The sequence below is a fragment of the Bison bison genome, unplaced genomic scaffold (assembly GCF_000754665.1).
Source record: "Bison bison bison isolate TAMUID 2011002044 unplaced genomic scaffold, Bison_UMD1.0 scf7180017864473, whole genome shotgun sequence".
Classification (NCBI taxonomy): domain Eukaryota; kingdom Metazoa; phylum Chordata; class Mammalia; order Artiodactyla; family Bovidae; genus Bison; species Bison bison.
Genome location: NW_011495034.1, coordinates 7,814,437 through 7,829,640, shown reverse-complemented (window position 1 = coordinate 7,829,640; position 15,204 = coordinate 7,814,437). Strand labels below are relative to the sequence as shown.

The following is a 15,204-nucleotide window of genomic DNA, read 5'->3' as shown; positions in this document are numbered from 1 at the left end:
AAGGAAAAACACCAATACAGTATACTAACGCATATATATGGAATTTAGAAAGATGGTAACAATAACCCTGTGTACGAGACAGCAAAAGAGACACTGATGTATAGAACAGTCTTATGGACTCTGTGGGAGAGGGAGAGGGTGGGAAGATTTGGGAGAATGGCATTGAAACATGTAAAATATCATGTATGAAATGAGTCACCAGTCCAGGTTTGATGCACGATACTGGATGCTTGGGGCTAGTGCACTGGGATGACCCAGAGGGAGGGTATGCGGAGGGAGGAGGGAGGAGGGTTCAGGATGGGGAACACATGTATACCTGTGGTGGATTCATTTTGATATTTGGCAAAACTAATACAATTATGTAAAGTTTAAAAATAAATAAAATTAAAAAATAAAAAATAAGTAAATAAAATTACCTTTTTCTTCTTTAAGATGTCTCATTTCTGCTTTTTCTATAGAGATAAAATGGTAGAGTCATATATTTATTCAAAATATTTTGACTTCAGGAAGTTTTAAGCTTTTAAAAATTACCTTTTTCTCCTTTAAGATGTCTCATTTCTGCTTTTTCTATAGAGATAAAATGGTAGAGTCATATACATATTTATTCAAAATATTTTGACTTCAGGAACTTTTAAGCTTTTAAAAATTACCTTTTTGTCCTTTAAGATGTCTCATTTCTGCTTTTTCTATAGAGATAAAATGACAGAGTCATATACATATTTATTCAAAATATTTTGACTTCAGGAACTTTTAAGCTCTTAAAAATTACCTTTTTCTTCTTTAAGATGTCTCATTTCTGCTTTTTCTATAGAGATAAAATGATAGAGTCATATACATATTTATTCAAAATATTTTGACTTCAGGAACTTTTAAGCTTTTAAAAATTACCTTTTTGTCCTTTAAGATGTCTCATTTCTGCTTTTTCTATAGAGATAAAATGACAGAGTCATATACATATTTATTCAAAAATATTTTGACTTCAGGAACTTTTAAGCTTTTAAAAATTACCTTTTTCTCCTTTAAGATGTCTCATTTCTGCTTTTTCTATAGAGATAAAATGGTAGAGTCATATACGTATTTATTCATAGGTCTTTCTAAGTTTGAAATTACATATTTTGCAGTCAATATTTACAATTCAGGAGTTATATGAAAAGAACTCTATGGTGTTAATATAGCAATAACAGATGGAGTTTGCTTTAAGATCTCAGTTCCTGTTCCCTTTAGATATCTAATAATAATGTAATACTACACTCCTTGCATGAATAACACCCTACATAGCTTCGATTCTGATATATACTTTAAAACCAATGTCCATATTTTCATGAATTGCTTTTTTAAGTGATATAATTTGTATAATTACATATTTTTGATTCCTATGCTTTTATCACTAATTTGATATACATGCCTTAAAATGTATTTACCTTTACTTTCCTTTTCAGATTTTTCAATTTTCTTTTTTGCTAGGGGGGAAAAATAACAATAACATTGGCTTAAAAACATAATTTTCTTACTCAGTTTTGGAGTAAATATTTGCAGATGAAACTTAATCCCGTAAGTGAAAGAGGGTCAAGGTTCTGCTTTTAAAGATGTGAAGATAAAGTCTCCCGCCCTTGTGTAAGAACATGTATATTTCTGTTATCCTTGGTTATTTGGTTTTATAAATCACAACCTCCTCCTTTTGTTTTCTGGTTTTATTTTTGTACATGTTTTCAAGTAAAGCTAGAGTAAGCCATGCATTTATTAATAAGTTTAAACTAGTAACAGAAAAAAACATTCAAATTTTCTACTGTTACCTTTAGGAAATGAAAATTTGATTAGTGCTATGAATACTCAATGAATTAACTGTTGAGTAAAAACAATGTAAGAGTCACAATATATCTCTGAGGAAAATGTGGACACATGCTTTTTAAACCAGAGTTTTGACTGACTGATGCTTTTCTTTAACTATATTTATCAGACAAGAGTAAGAAAGGGAAAGGGAAAGTGAAGTCTCTCAGTCGTGTCCGACTCTTTGCGACCCCATGGCCTATAACCCACCAGACTCCTCCGTCCATGGGATTTTCCAGGCAAGATACTGGAGTGGGTTGCCATTTCCTTCTCCAATTTATCAGACAAGAGTAAGAAGGACACCAATATTTAATGAGTGACAACCAAGCATGTAGTGGGAATGTTATATACATTATTTCATTTCATACTTATTACAAGCCTTTTGGAAAGTCATTATGTCTATTCTATAGATGAGTAAACTGAGAATCTGAGCTGTTAATGGATTTTCCCAAATGTTTCGCAGCTATATAGAGATTCAAATTTAAATACTATTCCTATTGATCTATGTTACCTCCTCTGTGAAAGCAAATATTTACCTGATTCTGTTACTTCTTGTGTTTCCTCTTTAGAAAAAAATAATAGAAGGAAGGAAGAAAAATAAAAGGAAATAATAATTTTGTTTTTCCAGTAGCAGACAACTGAACTTCATCTTTATGTTATTTCACATTAATTCCAAAAGTAGTGACAATAGACACATACTCAAAATGGCAAAGAGATACGTTGGTAACTAACATTTCTGAAGACATAACTGGTATCTATTCTGGAAATAGAACCACTATATAAATTAATATTAAATAGTCTATTCATACATGGTAGAATGGATCAGTTTGAAGACATTTGGGTAGTTTTCTCAATTACAAATTATAAATCTCCATTACATAAACTTTTAACATGATTTGAACATGTGCCTGCACACATTCATTCATTAACTTTTTATAAAGCAACTTCATGTATAACAAGGACTTAGTGCAATGAGTGGGGTTGAGAGACTAGATTTTAAAATATCACAAAAATAATTTCAACTCATAATGACTACAGTCAGAGTAGTGAGACAAAATATAAAAATGTTATATAAGAACAAATATATATAATGAATAATGTTTTATAAACAAAACTGCATTTGCAAATAATTATGGTGATATTTCTTATCAGTAATCTAGTTTTGACTTTCAGCCCTTAATTTTTGTAATAACGTTCATATTAGTAGCATTTACACAGACTAAATATACTAGATATTTTTGCCAACCCAAAGGCAACATTTAATGTTTAACACTGGCATTGAATCCATTCAGAAGAAAATCATAGATGTATTCACAAGAAATCTATCATAACACTTTTAAGGAACCAGGTTAGTCCTTGGCATTGAAAATCTTTAGACACAACTTCTAGTTTCACTCGATTGAAATGTGCATATTTACCCACAGGGTAATGTCAAGGTCATAATTTAATGGTACTAAATATACAATTTCATTTTTATAAAATTTCATACATTTTCATTTTTTCATACATTTAAAAAATTATTCCTTTTTACTATTGTTTTAAATGTTACAATAAAACAGTGTTTCTGAAACACTAAAACAACTCATCTTTAGCTTTTGAAGAAATATGAAAATAAAAAACTAATATATTAAGATTAAATAATTGAAGATGTGTATTGTGTGTCCTAAGCTTGTTTTAACCCAGCAATGACTATAAGAGGAACCTCCATACTGTATTTATTCAATATATCCTAACAACTGAAGTACATAAAAGAGAGATGGAACCACGTTTTTTTTTTTTTTTTTTTTTTTTTTTGTGGACAGTATTAGTTAAGGTAATTGAATTAATTACACAGATAATGACAACAGAAGTCATTTTAGGCATTCCCTCACATAATCCGCTATAGTGTAATTGACGCTCAAATTTATGTTCAAATATTAATGAATAAAATACACACTATTCTTTGTCAATAGGAATCACTTATGTAGGCAATGTCATAATAGCTACTGCATTAATAAACATACCACAATAAATTTTACTGCATGTACAATTTAAAGAAATTATAAAATTTAAATACTTAAATAGAAAATTCTTAAAATTTTAGTATGGTACACTTACTTGGAGTTGGTTTTGGTTTGTCTAAAAAGTAAAAAAAAAAAAAAAGAAAAGAAAAGGTCATTTTGTGGCTATAGGTAAAATATCAGACTTTTACATTTCATAATTCTGTTTGAGTTAAAATAAGAAAAGGCTAAACTTATATTAAAATGAGCAATAGGCAATACAATTTGAGCAATTTTAAAATCATGTTCTAAAGAATTCCATATTCCAATAAAACTTCAAAGTATAGGATTTTCTTGGTCTCTTTATCCTTGTAAAGCCTCATATTTCATCTGATGCAAAATTAATGCTTAAGATAATCTGAACTCCTTACTGTTACTGAATGGCATAAAAGACACATTCTGCTATTGTCCTTTCAGAACATTTTAATACTAATTAATATTAACTATTTAAACTTTTCCAATCCAGTCTTTTGAATGAAGAAGCTGACTTTATAAAATCTCAAGAAAAATTAGTGAATTGTTGGTGAAAAACACAAAACTATGCCATCCAAATACATGATTTGTTTCTCAAATATGCTTTGTCCTCTGAAATTAACTAAAAGCATTAATTATGCAGACTTACATGTAAATATCTATTTATTAATAAAGAACTAAATATTTCTTGATGATTGTGAAGAATTTGAATCATCCAAAATTAAATTAATTCATTAACAGAGGAAATATAAGTTAATACAATTTTTAGAGAACAATTAGAGAAATCTATAAAACTTACATTAACTATATCATTTCACTAAAATATTTAAGGAATTTTTACCATAAACATAAATTTACAAAACTAGACAGATAATTATATTTATAATTTTATATCATTAAAGAAAGCTTGTCAGATAACTTAAATATAGGTCAATCAGAGACTAGTTAAGTAAACTCTGTATAACAATACAATAGAATACTAAATAAAGAAATGCTTTGTGTACTGATATAGAAAAATCTTCAAACACACTATTAAACAGAAAAACCTAGGGAAAGAGCTATTTATAGTATATCATGACTTGTGTAAAAAAGGTGAGTGTATATATGTGTGGGTATATATATATATATATATATATATATATATAAAATTTGTAGACTATCCATTCTCCAGGGGATCCTCCAGACCCAGAAATCGAACATGGGTCTCCTGCATTGCAAGCAGATTCTTTACACAGTTGAGCTACCAGGGAAGCAAATTAGTATGCAGGTATGTGTGTGTATTTGTGGGCTTCCCTGGTGGCTCAGCTGGTAAAGAGTCCACCTGCAATGTGGGAGGCTTGGGTTCGACTTCTGGGTTGTGAAGATCCCCTGAAGAAGGGCATGGCAAACCACTTCAGTATTCTTCCCTAGAGAATCCCCATGGACAGAGGAGCCTGGTGGGATGTAGTCCATGGGGTCGCAGAGAGTTGGGCATGACTGAGTGACTAAGCACATGTTTATATGTATATGTCTTTTACATATATTGCTAGATGGACACATTAAAAAATAACAATGATTACCTATCAGACATTATTGGATACTTGGGAAATGGGAGCTGGTAAAACAGGAAAAGAAGGGGAGGAGGGAAGCTTATTTTTGCAGTGAATCTCCGGTTGCTTTATTGTTGAACCATGCCAAGTATTATATATTTTAAAAATTGAATTACAGTTTTAAAAGTATTAAGCTACTATAGAATTGGATGATTTCTATTTTAAGAAATTATAACAAGTTGAAATCCATGATTAATTTTCAGTGAAATATAATATGTACAATTAGATATGATATTTTAAAGTATCTCAATAGTGACTCAACATTCATGCTCATGTTCAGTTCTGTCTGACTCTTTGTGACCCGATGGACTGTAGCCCACCAGGCTCCTCTGTCCATGGGATTCTCCAGGCAAGAATATTGGAGTGGGTTGCCATTTCCTACTCCAGGGGATCTTTCTGACCAAGGGATTGAACCCATGTCTCTTGTATCTCTTGCATTGGCAGGCAGATTCTTTACCACTGCACCATCTGGGGAGCCCCAAGTCAACATTACCAGTATTATAAATGATATCAATACTGGCATCAGTAAAACACTGAATATTTTGGAAGGATCTTGTGAATCATGAAAGCAAATACTATTACATTAACACAGCTGTATTATAATAGAATGCTTAGCATTCCATATATGTTGGTTATAATATTTAGCAAACTGCTTATCAATACTACCATAGCTCTTATGTCAGATAAACTAGATTCTATTACAAAATCACAAGACAAAACATTACCAGGAAAGAAAATAAAAAGTGCTTATATGCTTTGCTTTAATTTTCAAAGGTAATAAAAACAGTGAATTGGGATAGAATGCAAACCAAAAAGGCAAAATCACCTGTTTTGATAGATGGAGATTCTTTTCCTTGATGTTCAGCTTTTTCTAGAGAGAGAAATAAAGAGTTAACTCACAATCTGTAGATTGTTTGTGTAGCAAGCATTTCTTATCTATATATTTGGAGGTAATCCTCAGTTTGTATGGGAAGCATGCTCCCAAAGTCATTTGCATGTCACTTGGAACACAGAAAGCATATTGCCATGGAAACATGTTATAAACAAGATCAGGTTCATTCTCAGGGCATCCTGTAAGATACTTTGAAGATGCTAGCCCTCTTGGTATAAGAAGAGGATAGAATATGACAAAAAGGAGAATAATTGTAGAAGGATTTTTCTTTCTTTGCTGAAGCTTGAGTCATTCTTTGGAGATATTTTAAAGCAGATGATATTTGTCTTGGCATTTTATAAGCTTCCTTTTTACCTCTTTGACTTCTTCTAGGTCCCTTCTTGGCAGGACAGAAGCAATTTGGTGCTGGTCATTCGTTTCTTATTGAAAATTTAACTTGCTGCTGCTGCTGCTGCTAAGTCACTTCAGTCGTGTGACTCTGTGCGACCCCATAGACGGACGCCCACCAGGCTCCTCCGTCCCTGGAATTCTACAGGCAAGAACACTGGAGTGGGTTGCCATTTCCTTCTCCAATTTAACCTAGACTTACTTTATTCCAGAAAGTATCATGCTTTGTATTTTCATTTTCCTGGACTACCCTCTCATTTTAGGTTCAGTTAGAACTCTCACAGATGAATCTCAACTAAATCTAGGACGTGACAACTGGAATCACAACATGTACTTAATATTCTTCTCAGACTTTTGAAAAATATTTGAATTAAAGTAAATTTTAGGAGATATTTTTCTTTCATCAGAAGTAGAATTTCAAATAAAGCTGTTTAGAGTAGGATATTTTGAATGGAGTTAGGATTATGTGGAAATAGAATAGATCACTGCCAAGTGCTGGTTCTTACTAATCACCCCCAGGCTTATTACCCCTGAGCTGTTCTGCTTTACCTGTCCTTTCCTTCCCTCAGCCTGAATTTGGAGATTCTCCACAAGCAATATTATTTTCTCCCCATCATCTTGCACCAACAGTGAAGTAGGTGGGGAACTGTGGGATCTATGTTTCATAAGATTTAATTGGATATTTGTAAAGTAAGGATTGATAGCATTCAAGAATGAACTTCGATGATCTTAAAATTGTATAAATGTTAATGTTACATAAGCATGCACAATAAAACAAGCCAATAATCAAGTTACTAAAACTGTGATAATAATAGAACTTCAAAAGTACTCCAAAAATTAAAGTAAAGATAATACAAACTGTATATATTTTATATTGCATTCAAAATGCATGCAATAAGTTCTAGGAGGTAAATACATTCTATTTAGGGTCCATATATTTCACTTTATCTCCTGAATCACTAATATGACTTCTTAACTGTCCTCACCAAATCTATCTTTGGATCTTGTCAATTCATTTTCATACTGATCCAGAGAACATTTGACAAATATTCACTCATATCTTCATCTAAGCCTCTGTTTCACAAATACATATCATTCAAGAGCCAAGGTCACAATTCTGACACAACTTTGGATACATTTACTACTGTGACAGTGGGCAAATGCTCACGCTTTTCTGAGACCATTGGTCACTTTTTTAACTCTCTACACCTGTAACATCTGTATCACTCCTGAGCAATGAAATGGATGATCTTTAAAATCTATGCTCATAAGAAAATTCCATGGTTTTAATAAACAAGTGGCAAAATTTAATATTTCATAAAATTATGAAAAAGAATAATACCAAAGATTACCTAACATAATCAATGCTGCCTAAAGCAAATTAAAAATAGTATGTGCTTCATAATACCAAAAAGTATATATTATTTAATTTTATTTTGTTATTCATTAAGTATGTTTAAAATATTGCCTATTTATTCTAGCTTCTTAGTGTTATTTATAGCTTGTATAGTCTCACTCTTTTAGTATTAGTGATACAATTTCCATAGTTTTTTTTCCATACAATTATAGTGAATTATTAATTAGTAGTGAAAGACAAATATGTTAAATCAAAGCCATAGCAATAACAGTAATTTATCACCTACAGAAGTACTTTAGCATTAGGCAAAACTAAAAATAATAATTGGGAAAAATAAGCATATTGTAAAAGCTGAAATTGCCAAGTAATAGTTTTCAGATTTTATTTTCATCTCTTACTTGTTGGTTTGGGTTTGACTGTGGAGAATGAAAGAAAACAGGTGACATATGATGAATACAAACTATGGAAAAAATAACTCTTTGGCATCTGTATTTGTTACTTCTTCATTTTAAGTTCTCCTTAAGATTAATTCATTCTCTCTGAACACTGTTATTTCACTGTCAGCAAAGATGTTAATCACACTACTTATTGAAAATTAAGATGCACAAACTTTTGTGTAAAGTTTGAACCAATTTATATATTTGAGACTCAAATACACTGGGCTAGTTTCTTCATAATCTCCAAATACCCATATAACGAAATGAGATACTCAAGGGGTCATATTAACACATTGAGTGAGTGAGTGAGTGAAGTCGCTCAGTCGTGTCCGACTCTTGGCGACCCCATGGACTGTAGCATACCAGGCTCTTCTGTCCATGGGATGTTCCAGGCAAGGGTACTGGAGTGGGTTGCCATTTCCTTCTCCAATTAACACATCAGGGTGAAAATTAAACTAATGTTAACCAAAATTATGAGCTTAGGCAATGGTTGGGATACAGTACAATGGTCATATGAGCTAATGTGAAAATAGCCTTATGAGATTTCTTTCTAAAGAAATAATAGTTCACAATTTCTATAAATAATTAGTTCTCTCCTGAATTCTATTATATTTTCCTGTGAGAACTATACTTAAACCCTGATTATCATGATTATCTGTTAAAAGAAGGAAAGTACTTCATAGTCCTTTTCCTTTGGAAAGATTTTTAGTAAGAAATAGGACTCTATTCATGGCCAAGGTAGTAGGATTTTCATTTTGGGATCAAATGGAGGCGATTCAGTCTTTCAAGATGTCAGCTGAGATGAAAACTTACTTTTGTTCATCCTTTTAGGACAGAACTCCAGAAATGAAAGAGTGTGTACATTTCTTTTTTTTTCCTCTCACATTAAATGATGAGTTGATATTATATATTCTGTTGATCATTTTTCAAGGCAGATTTTAAAACATTATGTAATTACATATAGTCTCTATGAAGTTCTCATGAATGAAAATTATTCCATCTCATGCATGAACAGCAGACAGTTCCAGATTTTTGTGATTTTAAAATTGGAGAAAATGTGGTTTGAAAGTGAGATTAAACACCTAATAGAACAGGATAATCAATGCATACATAGCTTTCCTTGCAAATTATATGTAAGCTTAGGTCAATCACACTTAAAAAAAATAAAGTATGTCACTCTAGTTTTTCACTGTTAATTTTTATTGAATATATCTTTCAGTTATTTGCAAGAATCTAGAATCTTAGAACTTATGACACAAAGTGCTCACACTCCAGTGAAGATGTGTGTGTGTGCACACCGACATAACACAAAACTGATACATAGAAGAAAAATTTAAAGCAGTTTATTTACCTGTTTTTTCTATTGTGGTAGCTTTTACATGCTTGACAACTTTTTCATCTATGATAGGAAAAAAGTTAACACAAGTGGACATTTTAAATGCATCAGTTCAAAACAGTGACACATTTCAACCTTGATATTTTGTATTCTCTTTAAAATAACACCAATACTGAGACAACCTTAGCTGTTTTCTCAATTAAACAAGTGATATCTTTTATTCAAATTGGATGAGAGCACAAAGAAAATCTGTCTAGCTGCAGATGTCCTTTGCAAGTTTCTTGCCACAAAACTTTTTCTAATTCAAATGGTCCCCTAACCCCTAATCAAAGTACACTGCATCCTTTGCCTTCACTGTATTTCACTGCATTTATCTATATAGGAGTACACATAAAATACATAATCCCTTTTCATTATTGAATAAGAATAGGAAGAAACAATTTTTTATCTTTCATGAGCAAGACACCTCCCTGAGAAGCCAGGACTAGCCTGAAAACCCAAGTTTTTATGTCACAAAGATGGGGAAGGGCAAAGGTGGTATATTTATGGGATGTCTTGTGTGCTGTAGATTTTTGTAGACATAGTTAAAGAGATTTGGATCAAAGTAAAGGGATTAGAATAAAGATTCTATATAAAATTAAGCTTTTCAAGTATTCAGCAGTGGGAATGAATTGGTGAAATATTCTAATTGGAAAGTTTCACTTGCAAACAGAATTTAGAGTATGAACATGATCACTGAAATAAAAGATGTGGCCAGAGGGGAATGCCTTTGTTAGATACTCAGAGATGAAACTCTCTCCTGCTCTCAGGATTTCATCTCAAAAATGGGTGTCATTTGGGACAATAAAGACACAGGGTTTATTATTCATGATATTAGACTGTTCTAAAAGTTGTTTCTAAAGTTTTGCTTATGTCAGTACAGACTGCTTTTCTTACCACCCCACAATCAGGCTCTGTTTTCCTTATTTCTATTGACTCAAATCGACTGCAAACAGATTTTCTAAAGTAAAATCTTAAAAATATAAGCAGAAGTTTCCTAAGATATGTTTGGAGAAGGTGCTTTTATCTTTTTAAAGATTCTGACCTAACCGTATTCACAATGTCAGGTAGACAATTCAGCCTAGAATAAAAGACCATGTTCTACAGAACAACTGGGAATTGGTCAACCTCAAAATTAAATTCATATTTAATTGGGTTAAATTAAAATTTAAATAAAGTTTCTATTCTTAAATAAAAACTAATGATTAAACTAGTCTTGGTAATTTTTCTATTTCTTTTTATGAGCAGAACCTATTGGCTTACCTCTACTTTCTGTAAAGTGTAAAACTAGGAATAAGAAGAAAGGAAGGGAGGCAAAATGAAGGAAAGAGGGAAGAAGGATGAGAAGCAGGAGGAAACTGCTTTCTTTTTATTTCCTTTTTTTGAGATTTTTGGAATTGAAGATGATCACGTTTGAATGGGCCATTCTGAATTACAAGTTTTCTAGGGATGTCTTGCCCCAAACAGAACAAAGCAAAACAAAATATGGAGACCATTCAACTGAATGGGCATTCAGCACTCAAGTGATTGCTGGCAAAAATGGTCTTTGTGCTAAGCCAAGTTTCTGATAGGAAAAGAGCATGAGCTATCTAGTTATATCTGGCAGACCAAGTTCTCAGCACAAAAAAGAAACCAAACCAAAACACTGTGAAGATGACTAACATTAGAAGCTGAGTGACTTAACACATGAATCTTTCCTAATAACTTTAGATTTGACTCTAAGCTCATCATCCTGCTAAAATTAGAACACTGAGAGACAATTTGATACTACAAATACCACCTGCAAAATACCTGGTTTACCATGAGAAATAGCCTTTTCTGGTTTCACTGTGTCTTGTTCTGAAAATAATAAAAAAAAAAATATTTTTGGATGTGTGTTAGTCACTCAGTTGTGACTAACAGTTGTACTCTTTGCAACCCCATGGACTGCAGCCCACCAGTCCCCCGTCCCCTGTCCATGGAATTTTCCAGGCAGCAATACTGGAGTGGGTTGCCATTCCCTTCTCCAGAAGATCTTCCTGACCTAGGGATTGAACCCAGGTCTCCCATATGCAGGTGGATTCGTTTCCCGCTGAGCCATAAGGGGAATCCAAGAATACTGGAGTGGGTAGCCTATCCTTTCTCCAGGGGAACTTCCCGATTCAGGAATCCAACTGGGGTCTCCTGCATTGCAGAAGGATTCGTTATCACCTGAGCTACCAGGGAAGTCCTTTGGATATTTAGAAGCTTTATAAATTAACATATGGTGAATTTTCTCTGTGAAATGGTCCCATGATTTGTTAAGTAGAAAATAATTGACAGATTTGAACAAACGTGCCTATGGAGAAGAACTATTCCTCATTTTTCATGTCATCCTAGTTTAGATAAAAAAACTTTTAAGGTTTCGGTTGCATGAAAACAATATACCAAGATTTCTTATTTACATTTAAACACTTATAGTTTCCAAAACATAGGCCATAATAAAGCACAAATACTGAGGCATATATTGCATATATATTATTAAAATACTTAATTTTTTGTTAAAATTCCATATTAGCTTTATAGATAAAATAAAGATACATACTGTGTATTTGAGCTTTTTCAGATGAAGCTAGAACATAAACATTTATAATATAAAAAATCAATTAATTTTGCCTGCAAAATTGTAGTATTTATAATAATAAATGAAAGTTCTAAATAGTACTAGACCTAAACAGAAGTTTAAAATGGTATTGGTCTTCTGATTTAAAAAAAAAAAAAAGAGGCAAAATGCAAAATGTTTATATTGGGTAACACTCATCTGCAGCCAATAAACATACTCAGGAAAATAAATTATAAGACACTAGTTTGGCATTTTTAAACCTTGGTACATTAAAAAGATATATTTTTTATAAGAGAAACTAGGCTCAAGTTTATGATGAGTTGTCAAGTAAGTTCTGGTAAGAATTAAAGGAATAATATAGTATTGTATATATACATCTAGACTTGGATTTTTGAGTTTGTTGTTATTTAAGAATCCTGCTACATAATTTTTATAATGAAGAAATAACATCCATAGAGCCTGAGGGTTGTTTTTTTTTTTTTTGACTTGCCTCAGGTAAGTAGCTAGTTGGTACCAGAGCTAGGACTTACACACACTAAATAGCAATGTAAACTTGGAAAGCTTGCTCTGATTTAGGTCAATGTTGCCTCTTAATAAAATCATTGTTAGTCTGGGACAGTCTCTTAGTGAGATTACCCAGGGTTTTGCGTAGACCAAACATGGGCACAATTCTAGCTTCAACATTGACTAACTTGAAAATCTTGTCTATTGAACTGTTTCCACAGATACTAAATATGGGTAATAACTGTCATTTTACATGCCTCTCACAGTGAAATGATGAAAACTGAATCTTACACTATTCCTTAGCTCATAGCAGATGCTTGATAAATTCTTGTTCTCTTTCAAGTCCCAGTAGTCTATGATTTTGTGACTCTGGTGTGTTATCAGAAATAAACTCACAAATTAAATATGACTAACACCAGACTTTGAAGAACTCTAAGAAACGTCTCTTGAAACCTGGAGTCTCTGCTGACATTCATTTAAAGCCACATTCCAGATATTTTGCCTATGGAATATCCCCATTCTCACCAGTGCTGTAAAAACATATGGAATAATGGAGTAGGGAAAACAGTGAGGAGATGGAAGGCGCTGTGTAAACCCCCACTGGTGACATTTTAGTTATAAAATAACAGCAACATTAGCTCTGTATCTATTTAAGAATAAAATATTGTTACCTGGTTTTGCTTCTTTTTTAACTTGTGACTCTGAAGGGAAAACAAAAGACAGAAATTTTAAAATCTGAAAAAAATAAACTAGAGCACAAATTCATTTTCGGACACTATTTTATTTTATTTACCATAATTTGAAAAAAGCAGAATTTTAGTAAAACTTATCTTAGTTTCCCACTGGCCTGCCTGTACTGGACTATTAAACACACAGTAGGTAAAATCATGCTACGTACTTGTCTGTCATTAAGTTGTTGCTACTGCTAATGGATTTCAACCTGAATTTTCTGTTTTCTCAAGATTATTGTTGTAGAGAATAGCCCCAATGTCAACATAAGATAGATGACTTGATGATAGGATTGGGAAGAATATTTTTGAAATATACCTAGTTGTGATTCAGAAATTTAGAGAATGTTATGACTTGAATTACATGCTGTTGTTGTTCAGTCTCTCAGTCGTGTCTGACTCTGCAGACTCATGGACTGCTGCATGCCAGGTTTCCCTGTCTTTCACAATCTCCTGGAGTTTGCTTAAACTATGTGCTACACACACACAAAAAATATGTTTAACTCCCGTCTGTTGGGTAGAAGGTGGAGTTTGTAAGTGAAGGATATCCATCTTTAGTTTAGAAAACTCTGAGGACAGTGTGGAAAGTACAGCATGGATTCTCTTCATTGCTTATAATACAATGAGAAAGAGATGATAAACTGAGGAGAAAACTGTCATGCAAGAGGAACCAGTACTTGGTGATTGAGAAAATGCTCACCCTGACTAGACAGTGCACCCTGGAGACAGGACCAAGGGTGTGGCTGGACAGAATCATGGATCCAACCCTCCACCTCAGCAGAAGGCAGAAATAGAGATGTGGTGACGTAGGGAGATCTATGGGGGACCCTCTTGTCCAATGACTTGGATCTTCAGGAACTGAACACAAAACGAGTCATGTTTTTGAAAATTTTATGCAAACAAAAATAATGCTGGCCTGGACAGAAGTGGACAGAAACAGGATGAAGTGAAGGAATATCAACTCTAATGGCCAAGCCATGACTCAACGGCTGGGATGATGGGACTTCCTTGGGCAGAGAGGGCAGGACTGTCATCCCAGTGGGCCAAGAGGCCAGGGCCACCATCCCTTCACCTCAGGTCCAAACAACACAGCACTGAATCAAAGAGGGACATTTTTAGGCTTTGATTCCTAATGGAATCTTCCCCGCTATGTTTTGGATTTACTTGGGACCTATGACCCTTTTTCTTCCTTCCAATTTTTCCCCATTGGAATGGGAATATACATTCTAACCAGTTTCACATTTTTTTTTTTAAACATGATATTCTTCTGGTTTCACAAGTGGAAAGGAATTTTATGAAAAAAGAATCATACCCTGACTTTTACCCATACTGATTTAGATAAAGAGATATGAGACTTTGAATTGATAAAATTTTGGACGTATGGATGTGAGAGTTGGACTGTGAAGAAAGCTGAGCACCAAAGAATTGATGCTTTTGAACTGTGGTGTTGGAGAAGACTCTTGAGAGACCCTTGGACTGCAAGGAGATCCAACCAGTCCATTCTGAAGGAGATCA

General features: G+C 33.1%; 2 protein-coding genes across 2 annotated transcripts in view; both read right to left on the bottom strand.

The window, feature by feature from the left end:
• The window catches only part of LOC105004227 (triadin-like), a 30,798-nt gene extending 29,915 nt beyond the window's left edge, over nucleotides 1-883 (bottom strand). Inside the window, exon 1 of the mRNA XM_010861774.1 lies at nucleotides 770-883. Coding sequence (XP_010860076.1) covers nucleotides 770-794 — 25 coding nt within the window. The 5' untranslated portion in view covers nucleotides 795-883. The remainder of the gene's footprint in view (nucleotides 1-769) is intronic.
• A 198-nt stretch (nucleotides 884-1,081) lies between these two features.
• The window catches only part of LOC105004229 (triadin-like), a 16,981-nt gene continuing 2,858 nt past the window's right edge, over nucleotides 1,082-15,204 (bottom strand). The window contains exons 2-10 of the mRNA XM_010861775.1: nucleotides 13,633-13,662; nucleotides 12,440-12,466; nucleotides 11,668-11,715; nucleotides 9,853-9,900; nucleotides 8,463-8,480; nucleotides 6,255-6,299; nucleotides 3,925-3,945; nucleotides 2,364-2,390; nucleotides 1,082-1,460 (exon numbers count right to left, since the gene is read on the bottom strand). Of these exons, the coding sequence (XP_010860077.1) occupies nucleotides 1,357-1,460; nucleotides 2,364-2,390; nucleotides 3,925-3,945; nucleotides 6,255-6,299; nucleotides 8,463-8,480; nucleotides 9,853-9,900; nucleotides 11,668-11,715; nucleotides 12,440-12,466; nucleotides 13,633-13,662 (368 nt within the window). The 3' untranslated portion in view covers nucleotides 1,082-1,356. The remainder of the gene's footprint in view (nucleotides 1,461-2,363; nucleotides 2,391-3,924; nucleotides 3,946-6,254; nucleotides 6,300-8,462; nucleotides 8,481-9,852; nucleotides 9,901-11,667; nucleotides 11,716-12,439; nucleotides 12,467-13,632; nucleotides 13,663-15,204) is intronic.